General features: G+C 44.5%; 1 protein-coding gene across 3 annotated transcripts in view; it reads left to right on the top strand.

The window, feature by feature from the left end:
- The first annotated feature begins 1,311 nt into the window (after nucleotides 1-1,311).
- PRDM2 (PR/SET domain 2) overlaps nucleotides 1,312-15,663 on the top strand; it is a 25,659-nt gene continuing 11,307 nt past the window's right edge. The window contains exons 1-6 of one of the 3 annotated variants that reach the window (XM_042479165.1): nucleotides 1,312-1,781; nucleotides 4,621-4,694; nucleotides 5,469-5,586; nucleotides 6,757-6,860; nucleotides 7,346-7,498; nucleotides 12,272-12,398. In XM_042479165.1, the coding sequence (XP_042335099.1) occupies nucleotides 4,686-4,694; nucleotides 5,469-5,586; nucleotides 6,757-6,860; nucleotides 7,346-7,498; nucleotides 12,272-12,398 (511 nt within the window). In that variant the 5' untranslated portion in view covers nucleotides 1,312-1,781; nucleotides 4,621-4,685. Of the gene's footprint in view, nucleotides 1,782-2,216; nucleotides 2,236-3,226; nucleotides 3,387-4,620; nucleotides 4,695-5,468; nucleotides 5,587-6,756; nucleotides 6,861-7,345; nucleotides 7,499-12,271; nucleotides 12,399-15,663 lie in introns of those variants that run through there. The other 2 variants (XM_042479166.1, XM_042479164.1) reach the window with 2 other exon arrangements.

The following is a 15,663-nucleotide window of genomic DNA, read 5'->3' as shown; positions in this document are numbered from 1 at the left end:
GGTACATCTTTTTTATTGTCTTGAGTTCAGTTCCTTGCCGTTGTGCGAGCTTTGTAAAGCTTGCTTTCAAGTTTAAATAATGCACAGGAGCAGGGGCTTGGGAGACAGTTGGCAACCTGGGCTGATAAGCCACGCCCTCATTCCCGTTGCCAAGGCAACCGCTGATGCTATAATCGCCACCGCCTGTTGCGAGCCAAAGAGGGCTGCACCGTTTTTCACAGTTGGTGGGGGAGGGAAAAGAGGGAGGAGGAGGAGGAGGAGTAGAGAGGAAGGAAGAGTATGAAGAAAGAAAGAAAATTAAAAGGATATAGGGATATGTGACAAAATGGTGGCGTGGGGCTCCCAAGGGGGATAAATAGCCCTCTCTGCTCCCCATTTCCTTTCTAGGTCATTTAAGATCAGGGGATGGTTGAGGGGAAGGGGATCAGGTCCAGCACTCTTCTCTCCCTCTGAGGCCTGGACCAAGGCAGATGGACAGATGGAGGACTCTGCATCTTAAGCATGGGCCTGATGGCATTGCCCACCCTCTCTCCCCCTCAGAGGCCTTCTGGGAAGGGTTCAGTTCCTTTCTCTCCCCCTCAGAGGCCAAGATGGAGTCCAATGCCTTGTGGGAGGGGTTCACTTCCTTTAGGGAGGCCAGGTGGGAAGGCCTGTTTGTGGCAATTCTCGCGCACTGGGACTCTGAAGTGTTTCATTGACCATGCTTGGGTCTAAACTGGAAGCTGAAGAGACCTTGTTGAATCCCATTGATGTCCTGTTCTCCTAACTTCTGCCCCAGTCACAGGCTTGTGGCGGCTGAGGCTTAGCATTTCAGCGATGGCCTTCGAGAACTTTGCATACAGTCTGTCCTTCTCAGCACATACATTGTGAAACTTCTTCTGAAGCCGTTTCTTGTTCCCAAGGAAGGTCTTTTACCCTTTTCTCCGGCGTTGTCAGTCTCGCTTCCACGGGGACCAGAAGATGTTTATCTTTCTCAAACCTAGTGATGTGATATATTTTTTTAAGCTGAGTCACATCTTCCAGAAGATTTTTGTTTTCAAATGACGTATGTCATCTAGGTTCTTTTCATCCTCTTCTCTGAATGCTTTCATTTCTTCCTTCAAGGTATCAATCAGGTCTTGGTTAGCCAAAGTTAGATCCTGATGATATTTCCTGATATTGTCACACTCAAGTTTCATACAGCTGAATCTGTCTCTTTCAATTCGGAGCTGTTCCTCCAGTTCAACAATGTGTGCCTCCAAATGGAGGGGTTTCAGTCCCAGGGATTGCTCTTCTATGCTTGCAGAGATGCAGTCTTGTCTCCATTTTGTCCAAAAGCCTTTGCTTTCTTTGGTCCCAGATAGGCTTCAATGGGGCCTAGAGAAGGCCTCAAATGCTTCTTAGCGTCTCGTGGTCTCCTAGCAACCGCGAGCTAGGAATCATGTCCATGACATTGGCAGTCGAAGGTCACTTCCGGCGGAACAGGCCCTAGAACGCCAGACTCTGAGGGCGGGGGCGAGTTCAGGGGTCTGGAACTCGTTTTATCTCACTGGGTTGTACCATTTTTCGCAGTTGGTGGGGGAGGCTGAGGAGGGAAAAGAGAGAGAAGGAGGAGGCGTAGAGAGGAAGGAAGGGTATTAAGAAAGAAAGAAAATTAAAATGATATAGGAATATGTGACAAAATGGTGGCGAGGGGCTCACAAGGGGGATAAATAGCCCCCTCAGCTCCCCCTCTCCTTTCCAGAAAGATGGTTCAGTCCTAACAAGATGGCGCTGGGAGGAGAGCAGCCTGAGTGTGGCAGGTAAAAAAGGGGGCTCTGGGGCAGAATTGGGGAGCACACCTCTACAGCGTTCCTATTGGACGAGGGGAGCAGGGGGAGGAAGCTGATTGGCTGGCTGGTTTTTCTTTGCTATCAATAGAGGAGCCCCTTTCTTCTCCCCTTTCCTCTAAGAAAGGGGGGGGCAGAATAAGAGGAGCCTCCTGATTGGCTGGAGAAACACTCCCCTCTCAGAGGAGTCTAGGTCAGTGATGGCCAGGGGGCGGGGCTTCTGCCCTCTGGGATGGGGCTGCGTGCTGGGGAGGGGCTTCTGGTCCAGGGGTGTGGCTTCCACCCTGCGTGGGCGGAGCTTCCACCCTCTGGGCGGGGCTCCTCCCCTTCCTCAGGGCCCGGTTCCGGTAGGATCACGTTATATAGATTGAAGCCCCTTGTACTGAGTCTGGCTGCCCCATTTGCAAGGGAAGGGGCCCCAGGCCAGGTGGGCACCTAGAACTGGCTCCTTCAAGGCGCCAAAGGAGCTATCTGGCTATATATCTATATCTCAGAACTGTAGATACATTTATCTATATCACAGAAGTGTGTGTGTGTATGTATATGTGTATATATATATATAACATCTCAGAACTGTATGTACATATATCTATATCTCAGAAGTAGATAGATAGATAGATAGATATTTGTGTGTACTTATATAGGTATGTATAGGTATGTATATAAAGAGATGGATATATATATAGCGTCTGTGTGTCTATATATATATATAACATCTCAGAACTGTATGTACATATATCTATATCTCAGAAGTAGATAGATATTTGTGTGTACTTATATAGGTATGTATATGGATAGATACAGAGAGACAGGTGTAGATAGATATAGAGAGAGATGGATAGGAAGGAAGGAAGATACTGTAGATACATAGACAGACAGAGAGAAGGATAGATAGAGCGATAGAGATAGATATAGAGAGACAGGTGTAGATAGGTATAGAGAGAGATGGATAGGAAGGAAGGAAGATGGATGGATAGATAGATAGATGTAGGAAGAGACAGCTATAGGAAGAGATGGATAGGAAGATATAGATAGATAGACAGATAGACAGGGATAGAGAGACAGGAGTAGATAGATAGATATAGAGAGAGATGGAAAGGAAGGAAGATAGATGGATAGATAGAGGGATGGCTAGATAGATAAATAGATGTAGGAAGAGACAGCTATAGAGAGAGAGAGAGATAGATAGATAGATAGAGAGATGGAAAGGAAGGAAGATAGAGGGATGGTTAGATAGAGGGATGGCGATAGATAGATAGATAGATAGATAGATAGATAGATGACTAGATAGATAGAGGGATGGCTAGATGGATATATGTAGTCCGAGAGGTAGATAGATAGAGAGGTGTCTAGAAAGGCAGGGAGCTCCATCCCTCCATCTCTAGAGTCCACTGTCTGCCTCCCCCTCTCCCTCCTTCTGTCGTCACTTCCGGCGCCGGAGACAAGATGGCGTCCGTCGGGGCCCCGCTCCTCCTCCTCCTCTTCCTCCTGCTTCTTGCCAAGGGCCGGGGCCTGGCCTCCTTCCTCCTCCTCCGGCCCTGAAGGAGGGAACGGGGAAGGCCAGCGGGAAGAGGGCAGGTAAGGCCCGGGCTGAGGCCGAGGCTGAAGCCGAGGGAAGGAAGGGGGCTCCGCTGAGGCTGAGAGAGTGTCACTCCGCCGGAGGTCAGAGGAAGGAAGCAGGAAGGCAGGGACTCCAAGACAGGCGCCCATCCATCCATCCATCCATCCACCTCCCTATCCTTCTCTCTCTCTCTCCCTATCTATTTCTGTTTCTATCTATCTATCCATCTATCTCTCTTTATCTCTATCTCTTCTCCCCATCACTTTCCCTTTATCTCTCTCTATCTATATATATATATATCTTTATCTCTCTCACCCCACCTCTCTAACTGCACATATATACAAATATACATATATACATATGTATATACATGTATATACATATATAAATATGCATATATATGTATATACACATATATATGTATGTATGCATATGTGTATACATTTATATATATAAACATATATATAAACATGTATATATATACATTTGTGTATATATTGCCGCATCCGTTTATGTCTTTTCTCAGAGACTAATTCGCGGAGTAAACCTTGAGTAAACAAATACTCCGCTCCCTCCAGGTAGTAGCCCTTGGGATTGACAGATCCACTTGGCCACGGTTTCAAAACCGTCTTAAACCTAAACTTAAACAGAGCTGGGGCTAAAACGGCCTTCTTTAAACCTCCCTCATTTCAAGCCTCGGCTTCCGTTGTGCGATATCTTTCCATTCCGTTTCTCCCGGGTGTTTTGGACTGCAACTCCCAGCATCCTAAACCATTGGCCAAAGTGGCTGGGGCTTCTGGGAGATGAAGTCCAAAACGACCAGAGTTTGGACAGCGCTGCTTCAGACTGCCATTGAATTTTTACCCTTTCGAGTTTCAAAATGGTTTCGTTACGCTTTCGTTTGCAGCGTCCCAAAATCGGAGGCGATATCATTAATTTATGATTGAATAAACAGATTGATTGATAATAATAATAATAATAATAATAATAGAAATATATTGCCTAAAATATTATTTTATATTGGTCAGTGACTGAATAAACAGATCGATTGATAATGATAGTAATAATAATAGGACTATATTGCCTCTGAAGCTGTCCGGAGCCTATCACCACCATGGAAATGCTTGGAATGCAATAGCAATTCTCTCCCTCTGCCTCCGATTGATCACCTATCGGTTTGAGTATTGGTTCAGATTGCTTACATAAACCTGTAGTTAGGTATCTGTAACCCTGCCTGGTTTCTCTTTTCAGGGTCCCTATAAAGGCAGGCGTTTCTCTGTTGTGCATAACTTTTCAGACCGCGACCGGATTCCAGAATGAATCAGGTGAGTTTCGAACGCAGGGCCTTTTCCCTTAAAGGCTAATGATCCGAGCGGCACGGCGTCTTGCCCTCCGCTTTCCTTCCCTTGTCAAAATGGCCGTTCCACCCGAACGCCGAACCTTGGACTCCTCTTTCTTGAAACGCAAACGGTTCTGCCTCCATAGTTTCCATTCCTCTATTGGCGGAGTTTCCTTCGATTCCCAATCCCTCGCATACATTACTCCAGCTGCCCAAAAGGCCAGTTTCCCTCCCTGCCTTTCCAAAACCTGTTCCTCTGTTATATTCTTAGGGTCCGCACAATTATTAAATTCAAATATCTTTCTATATGGATCCAATTCTAGATTTTGTTTAGACCTTTTCACAAGTCCGTCAAACATGCCTCTATGTACCTAATTCTGTAGTGCATTTCCTTTATACATTTTAGGCCCCATACAGACAGGCCAAAACAAAGCTGCGTCGGGTCTCTTTGGAGGTACGCTGAGTCCGGAAGCTGCCACAAAGCTGCGCTTTAGTCCTTAGGACTGGAGCATGGCTTTGGTGCGGCTTATGGACTCTTAGGATTTTCCCACAGATTAAGGGATTCATAGTAGTTCTTTGTATACCTTCCAGGTCTGGTTGAACGCCTGACTGAAGCCAAAGTGCCAGGTGTTTTTACTGCCTTTGCTTTCTTTCGCGGGTTGGGTTTTGGTTTGGTGGGTGCAGTGTTGATTTGAATGGAGATAAGCTCTGTAGGCTTCTCTGTGTATTCACCGTGCCTCTCTACTTTCCTTCTTTGCAGAACTCAATCGAGCCTCCAGTATCAGTTGAGACGTTGGCCGACGTACCTGAGCATGTGCTGAAAGGACTTCCTGAGGAAGTGAGGCTTCTTCCATCTGCTGTTGACAAGACACGGCTTGGTACGTCAATCAAGCGACAATTCAAACATATAGCCATCTTAGTCTGTGGAATCAATACGCAGAGAGATCTCTTCACACCTTTGAGACTCACCGAAAGAAAGAAATTGGCAGCAGGAACTTTCCTTGACTTCAGTCTACTTCCTCAGGTGCATCTCATGAAGCAGACTACAAGATCTCTCTATGTATTGAATCTAGCAATAAGTTGCCAAAGGGGAGACCCGCTGAAACTGAATAGCCTGGATCTAGAAAAAGGCTGGGGAGAGGTACTGGCGGGTCTTAAGGTCCAGATTATTATTATTATTATTATTATTATTATTATTATTATTATGGGCCCTTGGTATCCACTTTTGTTTGGCTCCAGGACCTCCCATAGGTACCAAAATTCATGGATGCTCAAGTCCCATTATATACAATAGTTTGATAATGATGGTGATGATGATGATGATGATTATGGGCCTTTGGTATCCGCTGGGGTTTGGTCCCAGGACCTCCCATGGGTACCAAAGTCCATGGATGCTCAAGTCCCATTATATACAATAGTTTGATGATGAGGGTGGTGATGATGATGATGATTATGGGCCCTTGGTATCTGCTGGGGTTTGGTCCCAGGACCTCCCATGGGTACCAAAATCCATAGATGCTCAAGTCCCATTATATACACTAGAGTATTATTATTATTATTATTATTATTATTATTATTATTATTATTATGGGCCCTTGGTATCCGCTGGGGTTTGGCCCCAGGACCTCCCATGGGTACCCAAATCCATGGATGCTCAAGTCCCATTATATACACTAGAGTATTATTGTTGTTGTTGTTGTTGTTGTTATGGGCCCTTGGTATCTGCTGGGGTTTGGCCCCAGGACCTCCCATGGGTACCCAAATCCTTGGATGCTCAAGTCCTATCATATACAATGGCATAGTAAAATGGTAACCCTTATATGAAATAACAAAATCAATGTTTTGCTTTTTGGAATTTATTTTTGAGGAGGGGGCAATATTTTTCAAGCTGTGGTTGAATGTTTGAATCCATGGACGAAGACTGATAGAGAATCCGTGGATACAGATACGTCCCCGGGTCTCTGAGGGATATTTCTGCTATTCCCGAGACCTTTCTGGATTCGGACAGTTGTGCCAAATCTAATTGCGGTCCCTTGTCTGATTTGCAGGTGTCTGGGCAACAAAGCCCATTTTCAGAGGCAGAAAGTTTGGACCGTTTGTCGGTGACAAGAAGAAAAGGTCCCAAGTGAAGAGCAATGTGTACATGTGGGAGGTAAGCAGTGTGTACATCTGGGAGGTGTTGTGTAAATCTCAGGTAGTTAAAGTGCTATGCCCCCATCTGCTGTATACTGATTGTGGGTAACCAGCTGTGTGTCTGTAAATATGTGTGCAGTTTCCACAATCCCAACCCATCAAATGGTACACTGAAAAATATGTTTGCACCATTCAAGGAGACGCAGCGACAAATGTAATAGCTACAGCTGCAGTCCTTCACTTTCACAACTGTATGTTGAGCATGGATGCCACACCTTGGCCGAAAAAAGGACAACCGCACGCATCATGGACCATACATGTCTGCAATACACCATTGGGATGCCACTCCACATCAGTCGACTAAAGCTGAAGAGCTCTCTTAAAAACAAAACCTGAAAGCAGTTCTCTGAAAATGGTTCCAGAGCTTTGTTGTGATGCTAAAGAAAGTGTCTTTGTTTCTCTTCCCCGTCTTTGTTTCTGCCTCCCCTCAAACCATCTTCCAAGGTTTACTACCCAAACCTGGGATGGATGTGTGTTGATGCCACAGACCCGGCGAAGGGGAACTGGCTCCGCTATGTGAACTGGGCGCGTTCGGGAAAGGAGCAGAATCTCTTCCCCTTGGAAATCAACAGAACCATTTACTACAAAACCTTAAAGGTAACAGTACCTCTATGCCTTGCCTTCATTGCCTTTCATTGCTTTATCACCATTAAAAAAATCCACCGCAATCCCATCGCTTGTCTTCAAAATTGCAACGCAATGAGATACGAAACTGCGGTAGCACCTTGGCAGAGAGATTTGTTCTTCTTTTCAGTGGTTTTCTTTTAACAGCTGTTGTGTTGATTTTACGGATAGTTTAGTTGTGTTTTTAAATTTTGTATCAAGTACCTTTTTTTTTAGCTGATGACATGTTTTAACTTTTGCAAACTTCCTTAACTCCCAGACTAGGAAAAAGTTGTGATGCAAGTCGATGCAAATGAGAATAAGAACATAAACATAGCATTGCCCTCAAAGTGTGGCTTTTTTCCTTTTTCCGCACAACTCATGGTTAACCTTTCTACCACAATTAAAATGAAAACAAATTTTTTCTCTTAACATCCATCATAAATATCGTTGCGACACATGACACAGTTTTGTAATGCATAACAAATGCTAAACATGTAGCTATTGATTCCCATCAGGAGACAACTTGCAGATGTGTTTCTGAAAGAGGACCATTGCAAAACATATGTGGTGATAAGAAGGTAAAGACGTTATAAAATGTCAACGTTGGCAAGGGATGTTCAATAGTAATTGTGTTAGTAGTCTGTCTCAGCGTTCCTTTATTTATCGGTAGTGAAGTTCTTATTGCTTGGACTGCATTGATGCCATAACCACTATCTGTATGGTTCTCTGTGTGCGCATGCACATACATGCTTGCCAAAATCCTGCTATATATTTCTCTAGCCCAATGGGCACATGTTGCAGACCTCTATGGAGTGGAAAACCTGCCCCAGAGGGTTTCCTTGTCCTTCAGATCAAGGTGTTTATGATGTATGTGGGGCCACCAGAGGATGGGAGACAAGCGGGTCTTGTAACAGGAGAGGATCCAATGAAGTACACCTTAGTTATTTGAGAGTAAATGAAGAATCCATATTAATAAATCTGGTGTGTATCTGAGAGGTGGGGAGGGTTGGCGGACCTTTTGGATCGAGCTACCTCTACCTGGCATGTGCAAAGTATATTATGAATGGGAACTGAAGCGGAGGAGCAGAGGTTTAACTCCATCAAGCAGCTAGTTTGTGTGTCACAAACAGTAACACGTTCTTTAACACCAACAATAACGTTTCTCCTAAACTGGCGGAGGTCTGTTTCCTTGTGTTTAACGGCCCATGGAGCTTCTTTATGCCTATTTGTCTATCTAGTCCTGGATTATTTGTTCTAACTGGCAATAACCGACCAGGGTCTTAAAGAGAGCTAGGGAACTGTCATATATTGAGTCATACCAATCAACCATCAGGACAATCTTATAGCAGAAGATACACATTCACATACACACAAATACATACAAAAATCCATCAGGGATACCTTTATTGGCCGACTGAAATGCACAATATCCTTGTTGCCTCCCAAATATTTTTATCAATTTTCCAAATATAAAACAATCCAAATACAACAAGTTTACATAAATATTTTCCATCGTACTCCTTAACACAAAAATGTTAGTCAATATTTTATCATGAAATTACATCAATACTGTTTCCTTTTGTTTATCTCCAACTCTGTATTTATCCTCCTATAAGCTCTGCTTTCATATTTCTACTTACCATATATGTATTTCTCTCTTTGTGTTAATATAATTCGATTTCCCATTCTTTCATGTTTTTACCCCGATTTATGTATTTGACATCGCCGTTGCAGTTGTGTTTCAGTCCAGTTACAAAACAGTATCACCTTCCATTGACTTTTTCCTAACAAGGGAGGTTAATTTGTCTATTTCCACGTATTCATACATTTTAACACAATATACGTGTCGCAAGCTTTCGAAGCTCCATGGACTTCTCCATCAGGCAAGGTGTTACAAACCAGATATTTGTAGACACAAACACACAAACCAAGTCGATAGTCAGTGTTATTTGAAATACACACGTCATTCTGGTTAGCTCTGTACACTTGTGTAACTTGAAAATATACCGACTAGTTTTCATTGACTCTTGCCCACATTGACCGCTCTTCATGGTTTCAGATGAAGTCTTTTCCCATTAAGATGCCAGGGATTGAACTGGGACCTTCTATATACAAAATGGGTTCTCTGTCCTGGTGTTACAGCTCTTCCCCCCGAAATCCAGAAGGGTTAAATCTGCTGATATACCTGAGATCTGTCTCTGTCAGGTGAAATTATTGTTGCATGTTGAAGCTGGGATCATCCGCATGCAAAGGATGCGCTTCCCCGCTGAGCGCCTGGACCCTTTCCCAGGTTTACGTGACTTATAGTTAGTAAAAGAAATCCACCAAAAACCGTTTCTAAGAAGGGATGCCAGAATAATATTACAAGCTAAATAATAAATGCATGTAGCCAAAAGTGCTCGAAATGAAATATTTGATAAGAGGGGCAAAAAATCAATAAACTTGGTATGATGTGTATAAGCAAGTCTAAAGCTTTCCTTGGAAACGCTGTTTGCTAGACCTCTTGCAAATATCTTAAGAGCTGGCCGTTCCTTTCCCTTATATTGCTTAAATGCTTAAAAGAGTGGACTGAGATAAAGGCACTGAATGTCGATGGTGTGCTACTTTTAGTGCGCCGGCAAAGTGGCATGTAGAAATATGCGCTTCTTTGCACATAGCCACCTGGCAAAAGTGAATCAAATTCAGATTTTAGAAATTACGGAGGCCATTGTCGCACGGCGTGGTAAGATAGGAAAGTTGTGAATCCTTGGTTTCCTATAGGCGCATGCTGTAGTACGCTGCCCAGTTGCTCCTGCGTGCAAAGAGAAAAACTCAACACAAGCACCTAGGAAAGGTTGCTGCTCTTGTGGGGGGGAACTACATCTCACGTTTTTGTACACAAGAGATTGCAGAATCAGTCTGGCATCTCCAGGTAAAGTTGGGAACCATTTTGCAGTCCCGGAGAGCACTGTTGGTCCAGGTAGAAAAGATGACCAAGGATCTGCCATGACAGGTTAAACTCCAATGTCCTTACATTAAGAGTAGATCCCCCTCCGCAAGGCTGCATCCGCTTGTTCCTATTGAGTGCCTTCAAGTCGTTTCCGATTTACAGCGACCCTGTCACAAGGTTTTCTTGCAAGGTTTGTTCAGAGGGGGTTTGCCATGGCCTTCTTCCCCTGAAGCTGAGAGAGAGTGACTTGCCCAAGGTCACCCAATGGGTTTCATGGTTGAGCTGGGACTTGAACCCTGGTCTCCAGTGTAGTCCAACGCTCAAACTAACTACGCCACGCTGGTTCTCTAACTGCAGAAACAACCCAGTTTGGCACCATTTTAATGTCTCGGCTCCATGCTATGGAATCATGGGGTTTATAGTTTGCTGTGGCACCAGAGCTGTGACACGTTTAACAAAACTGCAGTTCCCATAATCCCATAGCCTTGAGCCATGGCAATCAAAGTGGTGTCAAACTGGATTATTTCTGCAATGCAGATGCGGCCTGAGAGTGACGTTCTAAGTAGTTTTTTGGTTCCCTATTTTTTTGTAGCATGTTTGAAATATCCTTGTGTTGATCCTTCTGTTTTATGTTTATACATTCCATTTGCTCTGGTTTCAGTATAAGCCCCAGGAGAAAGATGGGCTGTAACTAGAAATATTGAATAAGGAAGACTTCCGACATCATGATTGCTTTGGTTGGGTAGATTGCTTTTGTGATTGTGAGCCATTGTGGTGTGAGTGCACACACACACATTATATATGTTACTCATTTTTTGCTCTTATGTGACTTCAAGTCTTCTTGGCAAGATTTGTTCAGAGGTTTGCCATGACCTTTTCCTGAGGCTGAGAGAGTGTGACTTGTCCAAGGGTTTCCATGGCTGACCAGGGATCCAAACCCTGGTCTCCAGAGTTGTAGTCTTAACACTCACACCGTGCCAGATAGATAGATGATAGATATAGTGTGTGTGTGTATGCACAATCTGAGCAGGATTCCATTTCCGTCTAAAGGAGCCAGTGCTATTATTATTAATAATAATATTATTATTATTATCATCATCATCATCATCATCATCATCATTTATTTATAGGGCGCTGTCAGGTTTGCACCTCACTTTCCATAGTAAGGTCCAAATAAGAATTAAAACCTGCCGAGTGGCGTACGGTCTAAAACAACAACATTTTGTGATTAAAATACTTCTCAAAAAATAATAATACTAATGCATTTGCATTTATCTTGTGTTACTCCGTATGACCTGACGGCTGGCGTGGGTTCGGGTCAGGCCAGGAGTCCTAAAAATAGACTGTAAAGCCCTCCTCTTTTTCTTTTGCATTTTGTGCATTTTTTTTTTAAATGTGGTCTTGCAAATGCTCCTGTGGCGAATCCAATGCTCTGACAAATGTGCAAGTCATGCTCCCTTGGCTGGTCCAATGCGGTCCTCCTTCCAGCAGAGGGGTTTGGCATGCCTTGCTCTCCTTCTCCTCCTCCGCCTCCTTCCCTTCTTTCTCTGTTCTCTCTCTCTGACTGAGGCTGCTGCTGCTGCAGTCTGTGGCCTGCTTTTGCCCAAGCCAGGGAAAGGGTTAAAGCCTCCAGAGTCCTTCCTGTTTGGCCAGGCAGGCAGTTAGGAAATCTGCTCCTTAGTGCAGAGTACAGCTGTTTGGGATCCACACCCTCTAGCCCTGAGCCTGGCTCCTCGCCTTCTTCTTCTCCTGCTGCGCTCCCTCTTTCCCTCTGCTAAGATCAACCTTGGGCTTCATTGGTGTCTCCTCTTGCTCTCTTGTTTCCTTTCCTCCAGCCGATTGAGCCGGGCGAAGAGCTCCTGGTCTGGTACAATGGGGAAGACAACCCAGCCATAGCCGCTGCCATCGAGGAAGAGAGGGCCAGCAACCGCAGCAAAAGGAACTCCCCCAAAGCCAAGAAAGGTGAGACCTTTGGCTCTCTTGCTTTGCTCCCCTAAAACCCAAGAAAGGTAAGAAGTCTGGCTCTCTTGCTTTGCTCCCCCGAAAGCTAAGAAAGGTTAAGATCTTTGGCCCTATTGCTTTGCTCCCCCAAAAGTCAGGGAAGGTAAGATGTTTGGTTCTCTTGCTTCACTCCCCCAAAAGCCAAGAAAGGTGAGACCTTTGGCTCTATTGCTTTGCTTCCCCCCAAACCAAGAAAGGAAAAGGATCTTTGGCTCTCTTGCTTCACTCCCCAAAAGCCAAGAAAGGTAAAGATGTTTGGCTCTCTTGTTTCGTTCCCCAAAAGCCAAGAAAGGTAAAGATGTTTGGCTCTCTTGTTTTACTCCCCCAAAAGCCAAGGAAGGGAAGAAGTTTGACTCTCTTGCTTGGCTCCCCAAAAGCCAAGAAAGGTAAGAAGTCGGGGAAGTCAAATCCAAAGAGGAGGATGTCTTGGGAGTTAGTGCACCGGAGCAAGCAAACTTTCCTCCCCCTTCTTCATCTTCCACCATTTTCTGCTTGTGAGATTAAGAATCGGGAGTATGGTACCAGCAAATACGTCCCTTTGTGGCCATTTTTGAAGCACCACTGGCTGCTTTCTCCATTCTCATTCTTCATCATCATCATCATCATCCCACCCTTCTCCAAGGACTGGGACTCAGGGTGGTTTACAAAACACCATACGGTTAAAAACATACAAAAATGGTACATTAAATAGGATTGAATTACTATAATAATTAAAACAAATCCAGTGCTAAAATATCAAATCCTTTAAAATGATAAAAATGCTTACAGTATATTAAAACAATTCCCATGGCTTCTAGACCTTCTTTCTGCCTCCTTTCTCAATTCCTATGGCTTCTGGTCTCTTCCTACTCTATGATCCTAGACCTCCAGTTAAAGAAACTTTACTCCATTGCCCCTAAATTCACCGCTTCAGCCCACCTCCCATTCCCTTTAAAAGCGCCCAACTGGGCAGAAACATCCCAGGAAACATGTATTAATGGGGATCACAATTCCTTGTCTGTTCTTTCTCTGGTTTTGAAGCGAGAAATTAGCTAGAGTTCAGCCTTGGGAAGGAGGAAATAACATACTGGTGACTCAGTTTTGTTTTTAGCGTTCTAACGTTGCCCATTTCTTTGCACAACGAAGCAGTCCTTGTTCTTTAGCCAGGCGACAGTATTTTTTAACCGCCTTTAACGTGGTTTTACACAGCCCTGCAAAGGGTGATCTCAAAAGATTAGAAAGGCACTACATCTTTCTGTTATGCACTTAACAGCAACAAAACCTCCCAAAGGTAGCTGCTGTGAATTCAGGTAGCAAAGGACACCTGGATGCAAGGAGAATTCAGAATGCTGAATTCAGGCAGGTTGTGCCTGGGATTTCATTTCGGTGCAGTGTGTTGAAACCTGGGCAGTGACTCATCCAGAGACAGCCTTTGCATTTATTCTTCCATTAAGGCGCCTGAGAAAATTGGGGCCGTGTCTTTTAATTGTAGTTTTTTCCCATGGTGGGTGGGGTTGCTCTTTCGGAGGAAGGAGGCTTGGTTGGCAAACGGGTCGACCGTGTCATGGCTTTCGAAGGCTGGGCCATATTCGGTGGCGGAGGTGTGATCTGGAAAAATAGCCCCGTCTCTGTTTATGAAAATACATGTTTTGATATCTGATGGATCGAAGAAATGTTTTTAATAGCAACAAAATTAAAGTAGGCGAGGAGGAAGGAACCCTGGGGCTTGTCTTTGGTTTTTGACACTGAAAGCGACCCAATTATGTCGGCAGGATCTTAAATACAGCACCTCCGCAATCTCTCTTCTCCCTTTCTCCTTTCTTCCCTCTCTCCTTACTGGATCATTTTTAAACATAATTGTATCTAGTGGTTAAAACAAGACCCCATGAATATGGGAAAACTGCAAATAACAAAAACGCCATGTTTTTACCTGAGAGGGCACCCCTCTAGGAATCTCTAGGTCCTCCAGCGTAACTCTGTGGTCAACGTCTGACAGACACTGACCATAGAACTGCCCTGGAGGAGCTACAAAGGCCTAGTAGAGTATTATCTCTAGGAATCTCTAGACCTTCTTTCTTCTTGACCCAAAGATTCCAACTCAACGTTATCAATATACACTCTTCCCTCCATATTTGTGGATTTGATTATTCACCGACTTGATTAATATGTTCTCTCTAGAAATCTCTAGGTCCTCCAGTGCATCTCTATGGTCAGCTTTAACTAATAGTTGCACAGAAAGACATAGAGATTCCTAGAGAGAATACTCTACTAGGCCTTTGTAGCTTCTCCAGCGCAGCTCTATGGTCAGTGTCTGTCAGACGTTGACCACAGAGTTGCCCTGGAGGACCTAGAGATCCCTAGAGAGAAGACTCTACTAGGCCTTTGTAGCTCCTCTAGGGCAGTTCTATGGTCAGTGTCTGTCGGACGTTGGCCACAGAGTTGCCCTAGAGGACCTAGAGACTCCTAGAGAGGATACTCTACTAGGCCTTTGTGACTCCTCCTTGCAGTTCTATGGTCAGTGTCTGTCGGACGTTCGCCAGAGTTGCCCTGGAGGACGTAGAGATTCCTAGAGAGGATACTCTACTAGGCCTTTGTAGCTCCTCCATTGCAGTTCTATGGTCAGTGTCTGTCAGACGTTGACCACAGAGTTGCCCTGGAGGACCTAGAGAGAACACTCTACTAGGCCTTTGTAGCTTCTCCATTGCAGTTCTATGGTCAGTGTCTGTCAGATGTTGGCCACAGAGTTGCCCTGGAGGACCTAGAGATTCCTAGAGAGACTACTCTACTAGGCCTTTTTAGCTCCTCCAGGGAAGTTCTATGGTCAGTGTCTGTTGGACGTTGGCCATAGAATTGCCCTGGAGGACCTACAGATTCCTAGAGAGGTGTCCTCTCAAGTAAAATCATGGTGTTTTTGTTATTTGTGGTTTTCCTATATTCACGGGGTCTTGTGCCCCTAACCCTGGCGCATATGGAGTGTAGTCATAGTTCTGATAGCTATCAGAGCAGAATTTTTTCTGCATATTTAGATACCCCATAAATAATAAATTACATCTTTCAAATTATGAATGCTAAAAGAAATGGCTTCGTTCCTCCCTTGCTTCTTCCCTCGCTTGCTTTTTTCTTTTAGGGCCTGCTATGAAAGAGCCTCGGTTTTATACTCAGGGGCATTGCTTTTACTCAGACTGTTGGGAAGAGGCAAAGGTACATCTAACCAAAGCGACCAAAGATCTAGGGACAAAAAAGTCTG

Source organism: Sceloporus undulatus, chromosome 7 (assembly GCF_019175285.1).
Source record: "Sceloporus undulatus isolate JIND9_A2432 ecotype Alabama chromosome 7, SceUnd_v1.1, whole genome shotgun sequence".
Taxonomy (NCBI): domain Eukaryota; kingdom Metazoa; phylum Chordata; class Lepidosauria; order Squamata; family Phrynosomatidae; genus Sceloporus; species Sceloporus undulatus.
Note: the sequence above shows the minus strand (reverse complement) of the source record. Positions and strands in the feature narration are given on the sequence as shown.